Source organism: Pelobates fuscus, chromosome 6 (assembly GCF_036172605.1).
Source record: "Pelobates fuscus isolate aPelFus1 chromosome 6, aPelFus1.pri, whole genome shotgun sequence".
Lineage (NCBI taxonomy): Eukaryota > Metazoa > Chordata > Amphibia > Anura > Pelobatidae > Pelobates > Pelobates fuscus.
In genome coordinates, this window is record NC_086322.1 from 284,845,449 (window position 1) to 284,871,201 (window position 25,753).

Below are 25,753 nucleotides of genomic sequence, written 5' to 3' on the forward strand. Positions count from 1 at the left end.
CACATGACTGTGGGCAGATGAGCGGGAACTGCTCAAGGCGGGAGACGGAGTGGCGGATGGGTGAGAGGGGGCAAGGAGGACAGCAGTGGTTGACGTGGATGAAGATGCTGGACCAGGAGGAGGATGGCGGCTTAGAGTAGGCGTGCTGCTTGTACTCATGTGTTGATCCCATAGGCGTTTGTGATGTGAGATCATGTACCTACGCAAAGCAGTTGTACCTAGGTGGGTGTTGGACCTCCCACGACTCAGTTTCCTTTGGCACAGGTTGCAAATGGCATCGCTGTTGTCAGAGGCAGACACACAAAAAAAATTCCACACTGCTGAGCTCTGCAATGACGGCATTCTGGTGGTGGACACAGCATGCGTTGATTGGCATGCTGTCGGGCTGACCCCGGGTGCCGATGCATGCTGTCTGACTGTGCCACTAGCTCCTTGCGACGACCCCCCCCTGCATCCAACTCATCTCCTCCTCCTCTCTGTCTCCCAATCTGAACTTTCGCCCTGTTCTTCTTCTTGCCGAGCGGGCACACACGTGACATCCATGGACGCATTGTCATCATCAACCGCTTCGCTTGTATCTGACAACTCAGAAAAGGAAGCAGCAGCGGGTACAACATCATCATCATCACACCGTACCTCCATGTGTTTAATGCTGCCTGCCTGAGACATATCCCTGTTATCTACATCCTCTAGCAATAATGGTTGCGCATCACTCTTTTCTTCAAACGGGTGTGTGAATAACTCCTCTGACATACCAAGTAAAGCGTCTGTGGTGCTAGTTTTGGTGGTGGCGGCAGGCGGGTGAGTGGTATCTTGAGAGGTGCCTGAAGCTAAGCTGGAGGAGGATGGTGCGTCAAGGTTCCGAGCGGAGGCTGTAGAAGATTGGGTGTCCTGTGTTAGCCAGTCAACTATGTCCTCAGAACTTTTCAAGTTCAGGGTACGTGGCTTCTGAAAACTGGGCATTATTCTAGGGCAAAAGGGAATCACAGCACCACGACCACGACGGCCCCTGCGGGGTCGCCTGCCTCTGCCTGTCATTTTTTTGGGGATTAGTGGTACTATGCGTGCAAGCTACTGTGAGACCAGATATGATTGGCAATGTGCACTGTAACAGTTCTGCAGAGCACACACTGTAGGCCTGACACAGCCGCTTGAAGACAAGTAACTGCTATTCAATCTATAACAGTGAAAAAAAATTTTGGTTTTAAAAGCACGCTATAGAGACACTAGATATGATTGGCAATGTGCACTGCAACAGTTCTGGAGAGCACACGCTGAAGGAAGGACTGACAGAGCCGCTTGAAGGACACTGACTGGCTGCTATTAGCTTACAATAGAAACCTTTTTTTCTTTGTAAAAGCACGCTATAGAGACACCAGATATGATTGGCAATGTGCACTGTAACAGTTCTGGAGAGCACACGCTGTAGGCCTGACAGAGCCGCTTGAAGGACACTGACTGGCTGCTATTAGCTTACAATGGAAACCTTTTTTCTTTGTAAAAGCACGCTATAGAGACACCAGATATGATTGGCAATGTGCACTGTAACAGTTCTGTAGAGCACACGCTGTAGGCCTGACAGAGCCGCTTGAAGGACACTGACTGGCTGCTATTAGCTTAAACTGGAAACCTTTTTTCTTTGTAAAAGCACGCTATAGAGACACCAGATATGATTGGCAATGTGCACTGTAACAGTTCTGGAGAGCACACGCTGAAGGAAGGACTGACAGAGCCGCTTGAAGGACACTGACTGGCTGCTATTAGCTTACACTGGAAACCTTTTTTCTTTGTAAAAGCATGCTACAGAGACACCAGATATGAGTGGCAACTGTCAAAGTACGCTGGCACAGGTCTGCAGAGCACACGCTGAAGGAGGCCTGACACCCAGACGCTTGCAGACAACTAACTGCTCTTCTATTACAGTGAAAACAAATATTTTTTTTTAAATCTAAAGCTTAAGCTATTGTCACAACAGATATGAGTGGTGGCACTGACTGTGCAAATGGGCACAGCATCCAGCCTGACACAGAAGATGGCAGGCAGGCAACTGCTCTTCTATTACAGTGAAAAAAAATATATATTTTTTTAAATCTAAAGCTTAAGCTATTGTAAAAACAGATATGAGTGGTGGCACTGGGCAAGTGGGCACAGTATCCACTGTCAACCTCACACAGAAGCTGGCAGGCAGGCAACTGCTCTTCTATTACAGTGAAAAAAAAATTTTTTTTTAAATCTAAAGCTTAAGCTATTGTAAAAACAGATATGAGTGGTGACACTGGGCAAGTGGGCACAGTATCCACTGTGAATCTCAAACAGAAGCTGGCAGGCAGGCAACTGCTCTTCTATTACAGTGAAAAAAATATATATTTTTTAAATCTAAAGCTTAAGCTATTGTAAAAACAGATATGAGTGGTGGCACTGGGCAAGTGGGCACAGTATCCACTGTGAACCTCACACAGAAGCTGGCAGGCAGGCACCTGCAATTACATTACACAGAAAAAAAAAAAGCAGCCTGATGTTCTAGCCCTAAAAAGGGCTTTTTGGGGTGCTGTCCTTACAGCAGAGATCAGATGAGTCCTTCAGGATTGTAGTGGACACTGAACACCCTAGCCTAGCTATCAATTTCCCTATCTAATCAGCAGCAGCTAAACTTTCCCTCCTCTCACTAAGCATGCAGCTTCAGAATGAATCGAAAATGGATGCTGGGAGGGAGGTTGGAGGGTGTGCTGCTGATTGGCTGGAATGTGTCTGCTGACCGAGAGGCACAGGGTCAAAGTTTGCCCAATGATGACGAAGAGGGGGCGGATCGAACCGCCCATGTGTTCGCCCGCGGTGGCAAACGCGAACACGCTAAGTTCGCCGGGAACTGTTCGCCGGCGGACAGTTCAGTACATCACTACTTGCAAAAGATAGTGATTGTAGATGAAATTAACCTAGCTCCTCTGAAAACCATGCTGATCTGCCAGACAAGACAATCATAAGATGGAGCAAAGTTCAGGACTTTTTCAAGGACTCTGATTTGAGCATTACGTGAACCGAGATTAAATTTCAGGCCAATCGTGTTCTCCTTATCCATAGCTATAGGTATTAATAAACGTACCAAATTAAATAAAATATACACATTCATGGGCGTCCGCAGGAATTTTTCCAGGGGGGTCAAAATTGTAATAACATCTATGCTTGGCCCCTTTTTGACAGTGTCATGAAGGGGAGGAGCATAGTGATTATCACATAAAGCCAGGGTGAATAGCGTTTTCACAACTATGGTGTCAGGAATACATGTTTGTATTCCTGACACTATAGTGTTCCTTTAAGCAAATTAAAGGAACATTCTGGTCACCATAACAACTTCATCTAAATGAAAATGCTATGATGCCAGGAAGCCCCTGGGTGCTCTTTCCTTTAAGGGGTTAAACCGCTCTCAAATGGTTTAACCCCAAAGGCTTCCTCCAGTTTCAGGTCCCTCAGTGGTATTCATCTGCATCGGCATCTGAAACGGAGTGTCAGGAAGTGCAGATTGACATCAGGCATGGGTGCCGCTGATTGGCAAGAGTTGACAGTTGACGCTCTAAGCCAATCGCTAGTTCCCGGTTCATAATTTTTAAAAACTTTTTTATGAATGGGGAGCTATTGATTGGCTTAGAGTGCCAGCTGACCGCTCTAGCCAATCAGCAACACCCCTACCCAGCGGAGCTCTGTGCTTCCTGACACTCAGTAAATAAAAGTGAACACATTAACACTGATATTTTTTTTTACCTGGGGAGATGAGAAAGTCCAGAGTTTCCCTGCCAGGCCCAGGTACCAAAGCCTTATGATGTGGTGTCCAGAATAAAGTGGAGGTTTCAGTTCATTTGTCCTTCCTGCTCCAATCTCCTTTTCTTCTCCTTCATTTGACAGTCTTCTTTTTCTTCTGACACTGTCTTCTATATTTGGCTCCTTCTGCTTCTGTATCTTTCTGCTCCTTTCTGCTTATTTTGCGCCCTTCTACTCCTTTCTCATTCAGATTCCTTTCTGCTCCTTGCAGACCCTTTCTGCTCCTTCTTCAACTTTACCTTTGTGCTCCTTCTGATTCTTTCTGCTCCTTTACCTTTGTGCTCCTTCTGTCCCTTTCTGCTTCTTGCATACCCTTCCTGCCCCTGCTCCTTGCATTCCCTTCCTGCTCCTGCTCCTTGCTGACTTCATTTAGCCCCCCATGCCTCATTTGCCTAATCTATAGGCTGCCCCCCCATGCCTCACTTGCCTAATCTATAGGCTGCCCCCCCATGCCTCACTTGCCTAATCTATAGGCTGGCCCCCATGCCTCACTCCCCTAATCTATAGGCTGCCCCCCCATGCCTCACTCCCCTAATCTAGAGGCTGCCCCCCATGCCTCACTCTCCTAATCTATAGGCTGCCCCCCATGCCTCACTCCCCTAATCTATAGGCTGCCCCCCATGCCTCACTCCCCTAATCTATAGGCTGCCCCCCATGCCTCACTCCCCTAATCTATAGGCTGCCCCCCATGCCTCACTCCCCTAATCTATAGGCTGCCCCCGTGCCTCACTCCCCTAATATATAGACTGCCCCCCCATGCCTCACTCCCCTAATATATAGACTGCCCCCCCATGCCTCACTCCCCTAATATATAGGCTGCCCCCCCATTCCTTACTCCCCTAATATATAGGCTGCCCCCCATGCCATACTCCCCTAATATATAGGCTGCCCCCCATCCCTCACTCCCCTAATGTATAGGCTGCCCCCCATCCCTCACTCCCCTAATATATAGGCTGCCCCCCCCCCCATCCCTCACTCCCCTAATCTATAGGCTATTTTAACTCCCCCCCCCCCCTCACTTACCTGATCTGTAGGCTGTCTCTGTTGCCTGAATGTGTTGCTCCCCTGCGGTTACACTCAGCAGAGAGAAGCAGGGATAGATGCAGCTTCCTGTCCCTGTCTCTCTCTATACACAGCGCCACCTACTGGCCTGCGTCGGTATTGCACTGTATTTTCAATTTCACACGAAAATCAGCAGAACAAGCTGAAAAATGCAGGGGGGGTGCAAGTGCCCCCCCTTGCGGACGCCCATGTACACATTAATCATCTGTGAAAATGTAAAACGTATTCAAGTATCTTTTTTTGTGTTTAACTATTCACGCTGGATGTAAATATAAAGAAAAAAAAATGTACAAAACAGACCCCCTAGTGCCTGTCAAAGGAGCTTATATTTCTGCAGTTTTCTTTCCCCACAATTATGTTACATATTGTTTGAAGTGTAATGCAAAGAGCAGTATAAAACATGTCTATCAGGCAGGATAATCCAAAACAAATACACATTCATCTCTATAGTTATAACACTTGGCAGCGGCCCTAAGGGCTCACGTTTACCGAGTGTCAATTTGCAACATGCATGAGATACTTTGTACAAAAGTTTCTATTGAAGGATATGCTGACAGTCTAACGTTTTCCCCATGCAGTTCTCAATATGAACCAGGGAATGTTGAAAAGCAGAAACACTTTTATATTTAAACATGGGCACCACCACGCTTTAATTAATAGTAAGTTTCAGGATATTAGTTCATAAAAATAAACCCCATAATCACGGATAATACAGGCTGCGGGAGGAAGGGATGGACAAGCTCGTTTGATTGACTAGATGGGGGCTCTGAAAAGAGCCTTTGGTTGGAGAGATTGGTCAGGGAAATGGGTTTAAGCGCGCTCTCCTCTGATCCTGCGAGCCAGCTGGATGTCTTTGGGCATGATGGTCACTCTCTTTGCATGGATGGCACACAGGTTGGTATCCTCGAAGAGCCCAACCAGGTAAGCCTCGCTGCAGGGCCGGCGCTACCATAAGGCGGCCCAGGCGGCCGCCTTAGGGCGCACCGGCCCTGGGGGCGCAAAATCAGGGTGACCGGAAGGAGGGAAGCGCACTGCGCTCCCCTCCAACCGACGACCTATTGTAGCGTGGCCGAGCGCCCGGTTCTGCGGGCGCGCGAGGGAGCACTCTCCCATGTGTGCTTCCTCTTCAGCTCCCTCGCGCGCCACATACTGATACCGGAGCCGCGCGAGGGAGCTGAAGAGGAAGCACACATGGGAGAGTGCTCCCTCGCGCCAGCCAGCCTGCCTACCCGCCAGCCAGCCTGCCTACCCGCCCGCCCGCCAGCCAGCCTGCCTACCCGCCCGCCCGCCAGCCAGCCTACCCGCCCGCCAGCCAGCCTGCCTACCCGCCCGCCAGCCAGCCTGCCTACCCGCCCAGGAGCCCAGCAGCACCACTGGACCCCAGGGAATCCCGTCAGCACTCCAAAAAGGTAAGGAGGCTGGGGGATTAAATAAAAAAAAAACATGTGTTAGTGTGAGTGTTAGTGTGTGTGTGTGTCTGCTAGTGAGTGTCAGTAAGTGTGTCTGCTAGTGAGCGTCAGTGAGTGTGTCTGCTAGTGAGCGTCAGTGAGTGTGTCTGCTAGTGAGCGTCAGTGAGTGTGTCTGCTAGTGAGCGTCAGTGTGTGTGTCTGCTAGTGAGCGTCAGTGTGTGGGTCTGCTAGTGAGCGTCAGTGTGTGGGTCTGCTAGTGAGCGTCAGTGTGTGGGTCTGCTAGTGAGCGTCAGTGTGTGTGTCTGCTAGTGAGCGTCAGTGTGTGTGTCTGCTAGTGAGCGTCAGTGTGTGTGTCTGCTAGTGAGCGTCATTGTGTGTGTCTGCTAGTGAGCGTCAGTGAGTGTGTCTGCTAGTGAGCGTAAGTGAGTGTGTCTGCTAGTGAGCGTCAGTGTGTGTGTCTGCTAGTGAGCGTCAGTGTGTGTGTCTGCTAGTGAGCGTCAGTGTGTGTGTCTGCTAGTGAGCGTCAGTGTGTGTGTCTGCTAGTGAGCGTCAGTGAGTGTGTCTGCTAGTGAGCGTCAGTGAGTGTGTCTGCTAGTGAGCGTCAGTGAGTGTGTCTGCTAGTGAGCGTCAGTGAGTGTGTCTGCTAGTGTGTCTGCTAGTGAGTGTCAGTGTGTGTGTCTGCTAGTGAGTGTCAGTGAGTGTGTCTGCTAGTGTCAGTGAGTGTGTCTGCTAGTGTCAGTGAGTGTCTGCTAGTGTCAGTGAGTGTCTGCTAGTGTCAGTGAGTGTGTCAGTGAGTGTCTGCTAGTGTCAGTGTGTGTGTCTGCTAGTGAGTGTCAGTGTGTGTCTGCTAGTGAGTGTCAGTGTGTGTCTGCTAGTGTGTGTCAGTGAGTGTGTCTGCTAGTGAGTCTCTTACTGAGTGTGTTTGTGTGTGTATTAGTGAGTCTGTTTGATGTCTGTTAGTGAGTGTGTGTTTGTCAGTGAGAGTGTATGTTTTGTAAGTAAGTGTGTGTGTATGTCTGTCGCTGAGTGTGTCTGTCAGTAAATGTGTGTCCGTTAGCTGGTGTGTATGCATCTGTTCGTGAGAGTGTGTGTGTGTCTTCAGCACTTACCTTTCTCCCTTGGCGCTGGGGATTCCTCCGCCTCTCAGCTCCGAATGCTCTTGCCGCGCACGCATTCAAACCGCCCATAGGAAAGCATTACTCAATGCTTTCCTATGGACGTTCAGTGTTTTAGAATAGCGGAAGCTCCTCTAGTGGCTGTCAGTGAGACATCCACTAGAGGCTGAATTAACCCTCGGTGAAACATAGCAGTTTCTCTGAAACTGCTATGTTTTCAGCTGCAGGGTTAAAACTAGAGGGACCTGACACCCAGACCACTTCATTGAGCTGATGTGATCTGGGTGTCTGTAGTGGTCCTTTAAGTGTGTGTGCATCTGCATGCACTGGCGTACATACCGCGGTCGCAGGGGTCACAGCCCTGCAACCCCTGCGACCAGGTGCCCGCCGCCATGTGTTGCGGCCCCGGCCCGCGCAGAGTAAGCGCGAGAGGGGGGGGGGGCACGGATCAATTTGCGCACTGGGGCCCCATGGGTCATGTGTACGCCACTGCACCTACCCTGGTGTCTGCCGCAGGCTGTGTGGAGGGGGCGAGGATATGAATGACATCATATCCCTGCTCCCTGTGTACCACACAGCGTGGCTGGTGCTCTGTGATGGGGCTGGGCTGCAGGACAGGACTCCAAGGAGCCAGACAGCATGCATCCAGGGGACAAGATTGAACTGATGTAAGTATGTCTCTGTATGTATGTATGTATGTATGTCTCTGTATGTATGTATGTATGTATGTCTCTGTATGTATGTATGTATGTAGGTCTCTGTATGTCTTTGTATGTATGTTTCTGTATGCCTGTATGTCTCTGTATGCCTGTATGTCTGTACAAAATGTATGTGTCTGTATGTTTCTGTATGCCTGTATGTCTCTGTATGTACAAATGTATGTGTCCGTATGCCTGTATGTCTCTGTATGTACAAATGTATGTGTCTGTATGCCTGTATGTCTTTGTACGTATGTGTCTGTATGCCTGTATGTCTCTGTATACCTGTATATATGTATGTGCCTGTATGACGGTATGTCTCTGTATGCGTGTATGTCTTTGTATGCCTGTATGTATGTGTCTGTATGCCTGGATGTCTATGTATGTATGTGTCTGTATGACGGTATGCCTCTGTATGTATGTCTTTATATGCCTGCATGTCTCTGTATGCATGTATGTCTCTGTCTGTATGTCTCTGTATGATTATTTCTGTGTTTGTATGAACCTTATTTTAAACGAGGGTGGGGGGCACCAAAATGCATCTTCGCCTGTGTAACTATGTGGTGGAATCTCAGTAAAAATAAATTTCGTAGGCCGAGATTACCACGTGGCATGTGTACGTGCATATGCTGACGTATCGATCAGTTGGTTGCACGAGGCAAGATACGATCAGTAGTGTACGGAGCATGTGCAAGAATACAGGATATAGTATTCCCCTCCTCCATTGTGCTGGACAAGCCATGCGGTCAAGCAGGAAGTTAATTCTTATTTGTATTGATTGGTCAAGAGAATGTGCGGGTGGAGCTTAATATGGGAGGAGTTATGTGCCTATATAAGGAGCCTGCACTATTGTCCGGGGCTCAGAACTTGCTGTATTTTGGTGACATTAGTCCCTCTGAGTCCCGATCGGTGATCCAATAAAGAATCTCTTCCTTCCTGAAGAAACCTGTGTCCATCTCTCTGTGCTTGGCTTCCGTCAGTTTCTCCGGTATCATTTGGTGCATTGGCCGGGAAGCTCATTGTTCAACGGTAGCTGAGAGGCAGAGGCGTGAGACGGTCTATCTTTGCCCACGTTCTCTACGGCTGCACCCCTGAACTTCTGCGTGGACCTCCCTTCGTCTCAGCGCCACTGGTCTGTTGTCCAGGAGATCATCGGCCTCTACGTAAGAAGTGCTGGGGTGTCCCCGTCGATGAGTGTGAACTCAGGTTCAGGAACGAGGAGGTAAGACAACTGCTGTTTTAGACGGCAGACCCACTAGGGGTATACCGATTGTGCGGTAGGCCCAAAAGGGGTTTAAATCTGTGTATGGAATCTGCCCCCTCTGTCGGAGGGAAGGAGGGAAGGAACGAAGGCGCACCGCTCAATCGAACGCTCTTTAGTAAGACCGTTTGATTTGGTTAGTCAGGCGGGGTCCTGTGTAAATAGCCCTAGCCGGACACCGGTGTCTTGTCTAGACTAGCGTTCTAGGGTGTATATTACGTTCGCTAGGTCGGAGGGACCGGGAGACTAAGCGGCGCCTGTGTAAATTCGGTTCGCTAGCTCTCAACCTATCTTGGCTAAGTGGGAAGGCGTGTAAATTTGGAACCCACTAGATTTTTGATAGAGTAATAGACTAAGAGGCGCCTGTGTAAATTCGGTCCTCTAGTTCGCTATATGTGGTGCTTAGGCAGTTTGGCTAACCAAAACGGGTGTATATAGTTTTAGGTAGTCCATTCAAGGTACTGGCCAATAGTTTAGTTGGGATTGTAAATGTGTTAAAGATTGTTAGTAAAGTGTATATCTTGTTAGATAGCGCGAGCTCAGCCGTCTAGCGAGAGTGTTAATAGTGTGTTGCTGTATCATAGTGCACGGTACCATAACCCTGTATATTTACTGACACTGTATATAAGTACTAATCATTGTCGTCTATTGCATGTTTAACACCATAACCACTAATAATTGTATTGTGACCTTAAATTGTGCTTTGACCTATGCTAACCGTACTGTAACCGCTATTTGTAAAAGACGATGTTACTGGGGTGTGTTATAGACGGGTAATTCATATATAGAGAATTATAGCGTGGGTGACTGTATAGTTTCGCCAAAGGGCATAATATTGATTATTTAGTGACTGGTGTAACAGCTGTGTGTGTACGGGAATTCCCTGAGTGTTTATTGTGTTATTGTGTACGTTTCACTTGGTAACCGTACCACGTGGTGCTGTTGCCAGAGGAAACGGGTGTGACTGTTGAATAGAACGCGTGCATAGTATTCGTTGTCAACGACGTTCCATTGATAAGTATGGGCGCGTCGGAGTCAACGATTCCGGATCCCTTAGGTTGTATGGTAAAGAATTTTAAAAAGGGATTCAAAACATGTGATTTTGGGGTTAAAATGTCTCCTGTACGTTTGGTCACTTTGTGCACTAGGGAGTGGCCTACTTTGGTTGCGGCATGGCCGCCACGTGGCAGTTTGGATCCAACCCTGGTACAGCGTGTACACGTGGCTGTATCAGGTAGGCCTGAACTTTACGGGCAGTTTCCATATATTGATTGTTGGAGACAGGCCGTAAACGACTCGCCAAAATGGATTCAGATATGCCACGAGGAGCAATGTCGCCTCATGGTGGCCAGGACTTGTTTGTCCACTAGGACTGTGGTTAGGCCCATTTTGGACACGCCCCCTGAGTCCGAGATCCCTTTGCCGCCCCCTTATTTTCCTTTAAGAGGAAGTGACGCGAATGCAGGAAGTCCTGCACCCCTTCCCTTATTGCCCCCATCCACTTCCGCTTCCTCCTCCAGTACAGAATCCACCCCCCCTCGTATTAAACCTCCCCTTCCGGAACCAGAACCAACCCCCGTTAGATCTGAATATCCTGATTTGGCGCCACTTCAAACTTCCGGTCAAGCTTCTTCTAGCTCGGCTCGGAGTATTCTATTTACCAACTTTTCCCAAAGTCAAGCCCCCACATCCTCATGCTCTATTACCCCCCGACCGGAACCTCTAACTGACGCCCCTCCACGTAGCCCCATACTAACCCGACAACTGACCGGTACCCAACAATTAAAACATTATCAGATGCCTCTTCGTCTGAATCCTGGGTCAGCCTATATCGATGCCGCAGGTCAAATGGCACATGCTGACCCAGTCTTCGTATATGTCCCGTTCACGACTACCGATCTCTTGAATTGGAAGACCCACAATTCCTCGTACACTGAGAAACCACAAGCTATGACCGATCTGTTCACCTCGATAGTTCAGACACATAACCCGACATGGGCTGATTGCCAGCAGTTATTAATGACATTGTTCAATAATGAGGAAAGGACAAGGATTAACCAAGCGGCCATTAAAGCGCTAGAGGATAGAGCCCATGCTTTAAATCAAGCCAATCCGGCAGCATGGGCCGCAACACATTACCCTAATACCGATCCCGATTGGAATGTTAATGGCGCAGATATGGTTCAACTCAAAGCCTATAGAGACGCTATAATTGCTGGCATGAAAGCCGGAGGGAAGAAAGCTATTAATATGTCGAAGACAGTTGAGGTGATTCAGAAAAGTGATGAAGCGCCCAGTGTCTTTTATGACCGATTATTGGAGGCATACCGCTTGTATACCCCCTTTAATCCGGAAGACGCTGATAATTCCCGAATGGTGAACTCCGCCTTTGTCAGCCAAGCTTACGGAGATATTAAGCGCAAGCTACAGAAATTAGAAGGGTTTGCAGGAATGTCTATCACCCAACTAATGGAGGTAGCGAATAAAGTATATATGAACAGGGAAACAGAAAGTAAGAAAGAGGAAGAGCGCAAGATGCGTAAAAAGGCAGATATGCTAGCGGTAGCGATCGCAGGCGTAGATAGACGGGGCCCAGATAGAGGCGATAGTAGATGGAATAGGGAGCCTTTGAGTAGGAATCAGTGCGCGTATTGCAAGGAAGAAGGGCATTGGAGGAACGAGTGTCCGCAAAGAGAGCAGTACGAGAGAGAGACCCAGGGCAGGTTACGGAAACTTTAGAGGCAGAGCGAGAGGTAGAGGAGGCCCCGGAGGGAGTAATGGGAATAGAGGGAGTAATGGGAACAGAGGAAGTGTTAGGGAAGACAGGTACTATCCAGCAGCGCAAAGGTCCCGCGATAGAGAAGGTAGGGACTTTGTAGGATTGGCTGACACGGTCATGGAGGACTATTGATACCGACCGGCAGGGCCGGTGCTAGGATTTTTAGTTCCACAGGCGAAGATGCATTTTGGCGCCCCCAACCCTCATTAAAAAAAGAAAAAAATGCATCTTCACCTGTGTGTCTTTCCTCCCAAGCCACAGGCACACAGGCATCATTTTTCAGTCACACAGTCAAAGTCATACAGGTACACTGGCATACAAAGACAGAAATAATCATACAGAGACATACAGTCAGAGACATACAAGCTGAGACATACATGCATACAGAGACATGCAGGCATATAAAGACATACATGCATACAGAGGCATACCGTCATACAGACACATACATACATACAGAAAAATGCATACAAAGACATACAGGCATACAGAGACACACAGACACACACATACAGAGACATAAAGGCATACAGTTACATGCATGCATACAGAGACATATATACAGACATTCAGAGACAAACATACATCCAGTTACATACATGCATACAGAGACATACAGAAACATACGTACAAGACATACAGGCATGCAGACACATACATACATACAGAGGCATACCGTCATACAGATACATACATACAGACAGACAGACAGAAACATACATACAAAGACATTAAGGCACATACATACATACATACAGAAACATAAAGGCATACAGTTACATACATGAATACAGAGACATATATATAGACATTCAGAGAAAAACATACAATCAAAATAGATGTGGTTTAGGACTGGAATATTATGATTTTTTAAGCAACAAAAAATCTTAATTTTTTTCCACATTATACTATACTTCTAAACCTAACTTGAAGCACTTTCCTATGTGTTTCAATGGTATATATTGTGTTTATTATAAAGGTAATAGTTTAGCTTTATTCACAAATGTATATTGTACAGTAATGTACTTTTTTTTTTACTTTCCTTCAGCAGTATTCAACACATGTTTAAAATGTATCCATAATTCCTCATTCCGAAAATGTAAACCTCTTTTATTTCAACATCATGTTTACACAGTCTTCATTTCCTTTTTTTATTACAAAGCAATGTAAAAATACATTTAGCCATTTAAGCCCTAGTTTTCTTCCCCATTACTCTGTATTAGTTACATACAAACAAACATACATGCATGCATACATACAAAATTACATACTTACATCTGTTAAAGCGTGTCCCTGGGGTGCATGCTGTCCGGCTCCTTGGAGTCCTGTCCTGCAGCGCAGCCTCATCACTGTGCGCCAGCCACGCTGTGTGATCCACAGGGAGCAGGGATATGATGTCATATCCCCGCCCCTTCCACACAACCTGCGGCAGACAGCAGGGTAGGAGGTGGGCGGGCGGAGGCTGGGATCTGCAGGCGGAACGGTAAGGGCTGCGCTCGGCCACGCTACAAGTAGTAGCCGGATAAAGGGGAGCGCAGTGCGCTTCCCTCCTTCCGGTCCGCCTGGTTTTGCGCCCCCAGGGCCGGTGCGCCCTAAGGCGGCCGCCTGGGCCGCCTTATGGTAGCGCCGGCCCTGCCGACCGGGCTCCATCCCCCTTGGTCGAGCGGAGCCTATGGTCGATGTATCAATAGGGGGAAAAAGGAGTGCGTTCATGATCGACACTGGTGCTGAACATTCGGTGGTGACTAATCTAGTTGCTCCTCCATCTGGAAGAACTATTACTGTAATAGGAGCAACTGGGAGAAGTGCTGAAAAACCGGTTCTTAAAAGTCGACTCTGTACATTGGGAGGCCACGTAGTAAAACATCAATTCCTTTATATGCCTGAATGTCCAGTCCAATTGCTGGGACGTGATATGCTGTCCAAATTACAAGCACAGATTACGTTCCTACCAAATGGAACAACATCCTTAAAGTTTAATGGACCTTCAGGTATTATGACATTATCCGTACCAAAGGAAGAAGAGTGGCGACTTTATACAGCGTTGACTAGCCAAAACCCTAGGAGTGATGAATCCCTATTCAACATACCAGGAGTTTGGGCAGAGAACAACCCACCAGGACTGGCCCGCAATATTCCACCTATTAAAATCGAACTGAAACTTGGGGTTTATCCAGTGAGCCTAAGACAATATCACATCCCGCAGAAGGCTAAGAAGAACATCCAATCTTATCTGGATAAGTTCATACGGTATGGTATCCTAAAATTCTGTACTTCCCCCTGGAACACCCCATTGCTGCCTGTTCAAAAGCCCGGTACAGATGAGTATCGACCTGTGCAGGACTTGAGAGCAGTCAATGATGCGGTTGTTAGTATACATCCAGTTGTGCCCAATCCATATAACCTGCTTGCTTTAATTCCGTGCGGGGCTACTTATTTTACAGTCTTAGATCTCAAAGATGCCTTCTTTTGCCTCCGAATTGCCGCAGAAAGCCAATGTATCTTTGCTTTCCAATGGGAAAACGCTGTAACGGGCTCAAAACGCCAAATGACCTGGATAAGACTGCCCCAAGGGTTTAAAAATTCACCTACCCTATTTGGTTCAGCTCTAAGTCAAGATCTACTGGATTTCGAGTCCATCCCAGGAGAGTGTGTATTGTTACAATATGTAGATGACTTGTTGATAGCAGCAGTTACCAAGGAAATATGTCAGCAAGCAACGCACGATCTACTACACATTCTCTGGAAGGCAGGATACAAGGTGTCTAGAAAGAAGGCTCAGTTTTGTTTGCCAACTGTCAAATATCTGGGATTCCATATCTCTGAAGGTCAAAGAATTATGGGGCCAGAGAGAAAAGAAGCTGTGTGCCAAATACCGATACCCAAGAATAGAAGACAAGTGCGAGAATTCTTGGGGGCAGCAGGCTTCTGTAGGATATGGATTCCCAGCTACGCGATACTGGCAAAACCTCTGTATGCAGCTATCAAAGGTACAGAGCACGACCCCTTCTTATGGACTCAAGAACAGCAAACGGCATTTGAAGATGTGAAGAAGGCTTTGATGAGTGCCCCAGCATTAGGTCTACCTGATCACACACGACCATTCTACCTGTATGTACATGAGCAAAGAAGAATGGCTGTGGGAGTATTGACACAGTACTTGGGATCATGGCAAAGACCTGTTGCCTATATGTCTAAGCAACTGGATGCAGTGGCCAGCGGACTTCCACCTTGTCTAAGAGCCGTAGCTGCAGCCGCCCTGCTAGTAGCTGAAGCCGATAAACTCACTCTGGGTCAAGAACTTTATGTACGAGTCCCACATGCAGTACAGACGTTGTTGGATTACAAAGGAAATCATTGGTTTAGTAACAGCCGTATGACCAAGTATCAAGCAATGTTGTGTGAAAACCCAAGAGTGCATTTAGAGACTGTAAATACCTTAAATCCAGCTACCCTTTTGCCACAACCTACTGAAAGTCAACATGATTGTTTGGAAGTAATGGATGAAGTATTTTCAAGTAGACCCGATCTTCGTGATTTTCCCATCCAGAACCCCGATGTTCAATATTACACCGACGGCAGTAGTTATGTGAAAGAAGGGATTCGTTATGCAGGATATGCAGTAACAACGATAGACAAGGTGATAGAAGCTCGGCCACTGGCAAAAGGAACATCAGCACAAAAGGCAGAATTGATAGCACTGACACGAGCGTTACAATTGGCTGAAGGTTTAAGAGTAAACATCTATATGGACTCCAAGTATGCGTTTTTAACCACTCATGCCCATGGAGCTTTGTATAAAGAAAGAGGACTATTGAATTCAGAAGGCAAAGAAATCAAGTACGCAGCTGAAATCCTACAACTATTGGAAGCAGTGTGGGAGCCGAAAGAAGTCGGTATTATTCATTGTCGAGCGCATCTGAGAGGAGATGGTGATGTAACCAAAGGAAATCGGATGGCAGATAGTGCAGCTAAGCGCGCCGCTGAATCGGGAAGACAGGAGTATGTGGGGCATATAGCTGCTCTTATACCAACTCCACTGTCTCAATGGACTCCAGTTTATACAGCTCAAGAAGAGGAGTGGTTAAAGACTGAACCTGGAAAGTATTTGGAGAACAAATGGTATCAGTTAGAAGATGGAAGAATAGTCATTCCAGCATCACTAGCGGTAGAAATTGTCCAGAACTATCACAACGGGACACATTCTGGGAGAGACAGCACAGAAGAATCTCTCAGAAAACATTTCTACATACCAAGATTGTCCAACTTGACTCAGGCCATTGTACGAAGATGTGTAACGTGTGCTAAAAATAATGCAAGGCAAGGACCAGTAAAGCCACCAGGAGTCCAGTTTATGGGGGGACTCCCCATGTCCGATTTACAAATTGACTATACAGTGATGCCTAAATCGGGTGGACATCGCTACCTGCTGGTAGTTGTGTGCACCTATTCAGGCTGGGTAGAAGCATGTCCTACTCGTACAGAGAAAGCAGGAGAAGTTGTGAGATTCCTGCTACAAGAAATAATACCCCGATATGGACTACCCTGCTCTATAGGATCGGACAATGGTCCAGCTTTTGTTCATCAGTGCCTACAACAACTGACTCATATGCTTGGTATAAAGTGGAGGCTTCATACAGCATATAGACCCCAGAGTTCTGGTAAGGTAGAGAGAATGAATAGAACTATTAAGAATCAGTTGGCTAAAATGTGTCAGGAAACCCAACTTAAGTGGAACGTTCTCTTGCCCATAGCTCTATTGCGAATCCGCAGTACACCTACCAGAAGGATGGGCCTCTCTCCTTTTGAAATCATGTATGGGCGACCACCTCCCGTACTTGGTAACTTAAGGGGGGATTTGAGTCAGTTGGGAGAGGGAATTACCCGGCAGCAGGTTGTAGAGTTGGGTAAGACTATGGAGGAGGTACAGAAATGGGTACAAGATAGATTACCTGTGAATATTTATCCCCCAGTTCATAGTTACCACCCAGGAGACCAAGTGTGGATTAAAGAGTGGAATAATGTACCGTTAGGGCCCAAGTGGAGAGGTCCTTATGTTGTTCTTTTGTCTACCCCTACAGCGATAAAAGTAGCCGAAGTGACTCTATGGATACATCACTCCAGGGTTAAACCAGCAGCAGTCAATTCTTGGCAAGCTACAGCAGATCCAGAGAATCCCTGCAAGATCCGGTTAAAGCGCACGACTCAGTCGGAGTGACGAGGAACCTTGTGGATTACAAATTTTATTTACCAAAGTGGGAAGGCCATAATAAAGCCTGTCCACTCACCAACGTGTAGTGTATAAGTCAGGAAAAGTCTCGAAGGGACCCCTGTGAAGACGAGCAGAACTCCATTCCCTGCAGCCCTTACATCCTGGAAGCTGAGGTGCCTTCGCACGGACGAAGACTGAGGATGACGACGAAAGATGTGTTTATGATAATGTTTTTATATGTGTATTTTTATATTCAGGAAGGTAGAGGTACCGACACTCCTAGCTGTGAGGTATGCATTAAGACTACAAGAACAGGTAACCATATATCCCAGACCCTAATTTGGCATTCGCAATATGAGTGTAAAGGAGATGTATCAAGATGTAGATACCTAAATATAGAATATAGTGTGTGCCATTTAGGAGTAGGAGAACCTAAGTGCTTCAGTCCAGAGTATCAACCCCGTGCAATTTGGTTGACTCTCAGGAATGGAGATCCTCAGGGGACCCTAATTAATAAGACGGTATTAGAATCCGTATATTCTTCAGGTGTTCTGCTATTTGATGCGTTTAAGGCGATATCAAGTGGTAGAAAGCTGTGGAATGTATGTGGGGATCTTAGATGGGAGAGAACGTATGGGTCTAACGATAAATATATTTGTCCCAGTAGTAAAAATAAATATGTGAGTCCTAGATGCCCAAATAGAGATTATAACTTTTGCCCATATTGGTCTTGTGTGGGGTGGGCAACTTGGGGACAGACAGTAGACAAGGACATGATTGTGACTAAGTTGCCTACCAATCCATATTGTAAGTCTATGGAATGCAATCCAATCCATATACTTATAAATAAACCCGACAAGTTCTTAGATAAATATGGTCATTTATTTGGGTTTCAAATATATGGGACGGGTTTAGATCCTGGGACAGTATTGTTTATAGGGATAGAGACTGATACGGTATCCTCCCAAACTCATCAAGTATACCATTCCTTTTATGAAGAGATGAGCATAGATAATAAGATCCCCCATAATGCTAAAAACCTGTTTATTGATTTAGCTGAAAGTATTGCCGGTAGTCTTAATGTTACCAACTGCTATGTGTGTGGAGGTACTAACATGGGAGACCAATGGCCTTGGGAAGCAAAGGAGGTAATGTCCGGTTCTGAGGCAGTTGACCAATTAATATCTACACAAGCCGATTATCATATGAGTGTTAGAGGTAAATCTGAGTGGAGATTAAAGACCTCCATCATAGATTATGTTTGCATAGCGAGGAAAGGAATGATGTATAACACTTCTGTAGGAGAATTAACTTGTCTAGGGCAAAAAGCTTATGATGATGATACAAAGAATACAACTTGGTGGTCGGCTTCAAATGTCTCAGAACCATCTAACCCGTTTGCTAGATACGCCAATTTAAAGGATGTGTGGTTTGATCTATCCATCACATCTAACTGGAGAGCCCCAGCAAATTTGTACTGGATCTGTGGTAAGAAAGCCTATTCGGAGTTGCCACAGGACTGGGAAGGGGCATGTGTGTTGGGTATGCTCAAACCATCCTTCTTCTTGTTACCTATCGAAACAGGTGAGACTTTAGGTGTTAAGGTGTATGATGTGAATCATAGGAAGAAAAGGGGACCCATAGAGATAGGTACCTGGGAAGATAATGAATGGCCTCCCCAGCGTATTATAGATTACTATGGGCCAGCCACGTGGGCAGAAGATGGTACCTTTGGTTATAGAACCCCTATTTATATGCTCAACCGTATTATAAGATTACAGGCAGTGGTTGAGATCATTACTAACGAGACATCACAAGCGCTCAATCTTCTAGCGAAGCACAATACCAGGATGAGGACAGCAGTATACCAAAATAGATTAGCCTTGGATTACCTTTTGGCAGTAGAGGGAGGTGTATGTGGGAAGTTTAACCTGAGCAATTGCTGTCTTCAAATAGATGACGAAGGGCAAGCAATAGCTGAGCTTACTAGCCATATGGTTAAACTAGCGCATGTGCCTACTCAGGTATGGAAAGGGTACAATCCAAGTAGTTGGTTTGGTAGCTGGTATGAGTGGTTTGGAGGGCTTAAGGCAGTGATAGGTGGAGTCCTACTGATTTTAATGTTGTGTCTACTCCTGCCGTGTCTTATACCCTTAGTAGTTAGGTCTGTGCAAAGCCTGATAGAAAATATAGCAGAGAGGAAGGCTGCTGCACAGATAATGGCAATTTATAAATATAAGGCTCTAGATCAGGGAGAACCAATGCAGGAAGACGAGTGTTGAAGATTCACATCATAGGATAAGTCTGGTCTGGTTCAAGGTAACTTGCGGTGTATGCAAACCAAGGTTAAGTGATGCCTCAAGTAATTGTGAAATATCAAGAGGCATCAAAGGGGGGAATGTGGTGGAATCTCGGTAAAAATAAATTTAGTAGGCCGAGATTACCACGTGGCATGTGTACGTGCATATGCTGACGTATCGATCAGTTGGTTGCACGAGGCAAGATACGATCAGTAGTGTACGGAGCATGTGCAAGAATACAGGATATAGTATTCCCCTCCTCCATTGTGCTGGACAAGCCATGCGGTCAAGCAGGAAGTTAATTCTTATTTGTATTGATTGGTCAAGAGAATGTGCGGGTGGAGCTTAATATGGGAGGAGTTATGTGCCTATATAAGGAGCCTGCACTATTGTCCGGGGCTCAGAACTTGCTGTATTTTGGTGACATTAGTCCCTCTGAGTCCCGATCGGTGATCCAATAAAGAATCTCTTCCTTCCTGAAGAAACCTGTGTCCATCTCTCTGTGCTTGGCTTCCGTCAGTTTCTCCGGTATCAACTAAAAATCCTAGCAGCGGTCCTGCCTCGCTGGCCTCTTGAAGGGCCATGACAGCAGAGCTCTGGAAGCGCAGGTCGGTTTTGAAGTCCTGGGCGATCTCACGGACCAGGCGCTGAAAGGGCAGTTTGCGAATCAGCAGCTCGGTGGATTTCTGATAGCGGCGGATTTCCCGAAGAGCTACCGTGCCAGGGCGGTAACGGTGAGGTTTCTTGACACCACCAGTAGCAGGAGCGCTTTTCCTGGCAGCCTTAGTGGCCAGCTGCTTCCTGGGAGCCTTCCCTCCAGTGGATTTACGGGCTGTCTGCTTGGTACGGGCCATTCTGTCAAAGGGATATCCACACATAATACGAGGTTAACAGGAACTGAAGCTGGAGAGGCGCGAACCGAGTTCTTTATAGAAAAAGGATGGATCTGATTGGACACAATGCACCACGTCCCCAACTCTGATAGGAGGAGAGAGACGCTGCTACTGCGAGATAAAAGTTTAGATTGTAATACAGAGCACAATGCATCCTCTTTCAATCTTACACTGCCATCTAGTGACTATTTACAGGTACTGCGTTAATTCATCTTCTGAAAATGTGATTTAGTTCCTAGAGCTAATTAATATGTGTAGAACATAGAGTCGGTGTAAGAATGAAAAGAGTATCAATATGTATTTAGGTAACTTCTCTATCTAGACATATTTAATTTTAATCTATTTATGTGTGTTTGTTGTGTTTGAAGCTGAGGGGGGGAAGGGGAATAAAATATTTTATTAATAAATTCAGTCTGCACTAAATACTTGCCGTGGTTACAAGCTCGAATGCGGTAGAAAACTTTCCCGCCGGCGGGTCTCTTCTTTTCAGTTCAAAAATTATTATTCAGCAAATCACCGCAAAGCACGAGTACAACCTACTGCATCAGCCAATCATCGACAAGACCCGCCCAGTGACGTGTGATTTGTGTTGCAGTTCCCCATCCGGTCCGCTCAGGAGACATATAAGGGCAGGCGGCCGTGGGCTGAGCATTGATTGTTCTACTTGTCTCATCGCAGAATGTCTGGTCGCGGTAAAGGAGGAAAAGGGCTCGGTAAAGGAGGTGCCAAGCGGCACAGGAAGGTGCTCCGGGATAACATCCAGGGGATCACTAAACCGGCTATCCGCCGTTTGGCTCGCAGAGGAGGCGTCAAGCGAATCTCCGGCCTCATTTACGAGGAGACTCGCGGAGTGCTCAAAGTCTTCCTGGAGAATGTTATCCGCGATGCAGTCACCTACACCGAGCACGCCAAGAGGAAGACGGTCACCGCCATGGACGTGGTGTACGCGCTCAAACGCCAGGGCCGCACTCTCTACGGTTTCGGAGGTTAAACGCTTCTCTTCTTCCATCCTTCATACACACCAAAGGCTCTTTTCAGAGCCGCCCACTCCTTCCCTCATAAGGCTATAATTCCACCAGGATGGCGCTTTCAATCCTCCCGAGAATATCGGGGAACGAGAAATTAGAGAAGGCTTCGGTTATAACAGACTGCAATGGCTCGTGTTTCACTTCCTATCAATACAGCCAGTATTAGATTTCTCAGATTATCCTACATCTCTTCCTGCTTCAATGCACAATGAATAAATGCTTTATTAAATGTGAAATAGAAGATGTCTGTATTTGAGTCTTAAACTCTTCCATTTTAGTAAACTAGGATCCTCTTGGCACTAAACTGCGGCTGGAGAGGAAAGCTCCTGTGATAAATACCATTTTAGCTTGTTATATATAAAAATAAAACGTCCATATTGTTTAATTCGAGTTTAGAGAATAATTGGCTTTATAATTTTCGGTCACAGTCCATACACCCGAGTCTGAAAGACAAACTATTTCTATTTTTACACCACAAAATGCTGCTCTTTCAGTGAAACTGCAATCAGTATGTGGCGTAAAAAGGCGGGAGAGAAACTGTAGAAATTTTCAACTTCGCCATTTTGTAACAGACTTTCCCGCTTTTGAAATGCCACCCAACAAAAGAATGCTAAATATATACATCTATATACATCTAGTAATATATGCATATTAAGAGTGTAAAAAAAAAAAAACATGAATTGTTACCACAGAAGAAGTTGTTATATAGTGTGTTCAGTTTGTTTGCGGGTGCTAGTTTCAACGAGGATCTATTAGGTTTTTTTTTAGTGTTTTTTTTAAAGAAAGAAACCATTGCAATCTGTATCCACGAGATGGCAACATAAAACATGTGAAAAAAAATCTTGACTGAATTGAAACGTTTCATTATAAGATAGATTGCTACATATCAGTTTCGGAATGTTGTATAATTTAGGGTACATTATAACCAGCTGAATACATGTTACACCATAAGTTCTACCATTGAGGGGGGTTTACAACTTAATTTAACTTGAATATTTCAAAACTGAAATAAGCGTCATATAATCTGCTACTCTGGAGTAGCAGTACAAAAAAAAATAAGTTTTAGGAGACCGCTATAATCGATGACTTGTAACATTCCGCAGAGAATACTCTCCGTATATCTATACAGCTCTCTCGTGGATTGTGTGGGTGGCTCTTAAAAGAGCCTTTGTGTTATTAGGGTTTGGGTGATGATGGGGTTTTTACTTGGCGCTGGTGTACTTGGTCACTGCCTTGGTGCCCTCAGACACTGCGTGCTTGGCCAGCTCTCCGGGCAGTAAGAGCCGTACAGCGGTCTGGATCTCCCGGGAGGTGATGGTGGAGCGCTTGTTATAATGAGCCAGGCGGGAGGATTCCCCTGCGATGCGCTCGAAGATATCATTGACAAAGGAATTCATGATCCCCATGGCCTTGGAGGAGATACCGGTGTCGGGGTGGACCTGTTTCAGCACCTTGTACACGTAGATAGCATAGCTTTCCTTCCTGCTCTTTCTGCGCTTCTTCCCATCCTTCTTCTGGGTCTTGGTCACGGCTTTCTTAGATCCCTTCTTGGGTGCTGGTGCGGACTTGGCTGGTTCAGGCATGATGATCTCACGAAGTTTCCAACAGAATAACGAGCCCCTCCTCTGGCAGCTCTTTATATAGAAGCCCGGGTAGCAAAGCCTGACCTCTGTGCATTTCCTATTGGTCCGTTCAGAGCGGGCACTGAGCATGGAACGAGGTAATCCTACAGTGATTGGTTACTCTCTTAGTCGGATTCTGATTGGTGGATTTAAAATGCAACCAATCAGACTAGAGCTCGGCACATCTGCGGATGTATAAGTAGCCGTGCAAGGGGACGGGAGCTCATAGATTTTACAGATTGCGATTTGAAGATGTCAGGAAGAGGCAAACAGAGCAGCAAAGTCCGGGCTAAAGCAAAGACCCGATCATCCAGAGCAGGTCTGCAGTTCCCAGTCGGCCGTGTCCACAGGCTCCTCAGGAAGGGGAACTACGCCCAGCGGGTTGGAGCCGGAGCTCCGGTCTATCTGGCTGCAGTGCTGGAGTATCTGACCGCTGAGATCCTGGAGCTGGCTGGGAACGCCGCCAGAGATAACAAAAAGACCCGCATCATCCCCCGCCATCTGCAGCTCGCTGTGCGCAACGACGAGGAGCTCAACAAACTGCTCGGAGGGGTCACCATAGCCCAGGGTGGGGTCCTGCCCAATATCCAGGCTGTCTTACTGCCCAAGAAAACCGAGAGCCAAAAGGCGTCCAAGAGCAAGTAAACTCCACTGTCCCTCATCTCCCAAACTCACACAAAGGCTCTTTTAAGAGCCACCCACAATCTCCACAAAGAGCTCACACTGCTGCTACTGAAGGGTTAAACGCCTGACTGTATGTGGGAATTATTCCCTAACGTGCGATGGGCTAGAATTTATGCTTTTAAAATCCCCACCTCAGCCATGGTTATAGCTCTTACTCCTTGTTAAACTTGGGAGTCTTACGTTAAACTCCATATATCGATTATAATCAGATGAATAGGCAATTTAAATCACATTAGTGAACAAAGGCAAAGTCAAACGCTGCATAGTAATAAGAGATGGAGGGAAGAGAGGACTCGGCTCCTTCAGCTCTTCAAACCTCGTTTGATTTAAAAAAAAATGAGGCTAAAGCCTGTGAAAGCAGGTGTAGGTGAATATACTTCCCAGATCAGCTGCTGCTTCAACTTTAGCTAATAAGCAATCATGCTCCGCTTTCTGCTGCTGATGCAAAAGTGAGCGACAAACCCCACTTTTAATCCATTTCCAACCATGCCACAAAATAATGGTTTAAATTAATACTTCTCCACTCCAAAGTCAGTCAGATTTCTCCTTAGTGGGGTTTAAAGTCCTCCTCATGCGTCAAAAAAAAAAAAATACTCCATGTGGAGTAACTAGATTTCCTTATTGCCAAGAGAGGTGAATGTAATTAGACTTGTATGAATTCATACTGTATTTTGGGCTGTGCTCTCTACCTTCGTCTGTACTTACTACCAGGGGGTCAAGTCCTGGGGAAAGTGTGGGAAGATCCACCTACACCCTAAAAAAAATATATATATATATATATATATATAAGCTAGTATGCATATATATAGTTGGGTGAAGGGGTGACAGTGTGTGGAGGCTGAAAGTAATTGGGGGGTAGTGTGGGTGACAAGGTGTGTAGGAATATGAAGTAGCTAACTTTTCTTGTTCATATGTATTTTATGATTAGATAAGGTTTATAATCATTATTGCTGACTGAAAGGATATGAAACAGTTAAACTCTTTTTGCTTTGTATGCTTTAAAATAATGTTTGAAATAATTATGCTGACTTTAGAAGGAAGACCTTGGTACAAAATACATCTGCCAGAGGATGTGCGAATTTGCTTGACCTCCGTATGTTCCTGTCCAGTCTTTATTCAAATGTAGTGATGTCGCGAACCTGGAATTTTCGGTTCGCGAACGGGAACTTCCGCAAACGTTCGCGAACCGCCATTGACTTCAATGGGCAGGCGAATTTTAAAACCCACAGGGACTCTTTCTGGCCACAAAAGTGATGGAAAAGTTGTTTCAAGGGGACTAACACCTTGACTGTGGCATTCCGGAGGGGGATCCATGGCAAAACTCTCATGGAAAATTACACAGTTGATGCAGAGTCTGGTTTATATCCATAAAGGGCAGAAATCACCTAACATTCCTAAATCACAATGAATATGGATTGACACCTGTCCTCAGAGACCCTGATGGACACAGATCAGAATAGGGACTGTTCCCCTTACATAGGGTCACTTGGCAGGTATGGATTGACACCTGTCCTCAAAGCCCCTGATACACACTGACAAAGAGCAGAATTCACGTTGTTTCTATGATGTGCATAACATGTTCTTGTAAATGTTTGTTAAATTTTTCCTGGAATTGTAATTTTTGAATCTGAATAAAGATCCCTGATACACACTTACACAGAGCAGAATAGGGACTGTTCCCCCTACATAGGGTCACTATGTGCCTTTTTTTTGGTTTGGTTTTTGAAGCCACAGTGCAGCACCAGAGGGCCTAAAAATTAGGCATGTCCACATGCCTGAAAAATTCGGTTTTGTTGCAGCCGCTGCTATAGCAGCGGCCAGAAAAATTGATGTTTGTTTCACAGGCGGAAAGTGCCCTAAAACATGGCGGCTTGAAC

General features: G+C 46.2%; 4 protein-coding genes across 4 annotated transcripts; 2 read left to right on the forward strand and 2 right to left on the reverse strand.

Annotated features, from left to right (window-relative positions):
- Nucleotides 1-5,685: 5,685 nt before the first annotated feature.
- LOC134615016 (histone H3) lies at nucleotides 5,686-20,503 on the reverse strand. The gene is made up of 2 exons (XM_063459345.1): nucleotides 20,210-20,503; nucleotides 5,686-5,802 (listed from the first exon to the last, which is right to left on the reverse strand). Exons 1-2 carry the CDS (start codon nucleotides 20,501-20,503, stop codon nucleotides 5,686-5,688), a joined length of 411 nt encoding a protein of 136 aa, XP_063315415.1.
- A 708-nt stretch (nucleotides 20,504-21,211) lies between these two features.
- LOC134615022 (histone H4) lies at nucleotides 21,212-21,585 on the forward strand. The gene has a single exon (XM_063459350.1). It carries the CDS (start codon nucleotides 21,222-21,224, stop codon nucleotides 21,531-21,533), a length of 312 nt encoding a protein of 103 aa, XP_063315420.1. The 5' UTR covers nucleotides 21,212-21,221; the 3' UTR covers nucleotides 21,534-21,585.
- A 1,187-nt stretch (nucleotides 21,586-22,772) lies between these two features.
- LOC134615020 (histone H2B 1.1-like) lies at nucleotides 22,773-23,165 on the reverse strand. Its single transcript, XM_063459348.1, has one exon. The coding sequence runs from the start codon at nucleotides 23,151-23,153 to the stop codon at nucleotides 22,773-22,775; it is 381 nt and encodes a 126-aa protein (XP_063315418.1). The 5' UTR covers nucleotides 23,154-23,165.
- A 277-nt stretch (nucleotides 23,166-23,442) lies between these two features.
- Nucleotides 23,443-23,867, forward strand: LOC134615018 (histone H2A type 1-like). The gene has a single exon (XM_063459347.1). The coding sequence runs from the start codon at nucleotides 23,445-23,447 to the stop codon at nucleotides 23,835-23,837; it is 393 nt and encodes a 130-aa protein (XP_063315417.1). The 5' UTR covers nucleotides 23,443-23,444; the 3' UTR covers nucleotides 23,838-23,867.
- Nucleotides 23,868-25,753: the final 1,886 nt, after the last annotated feature.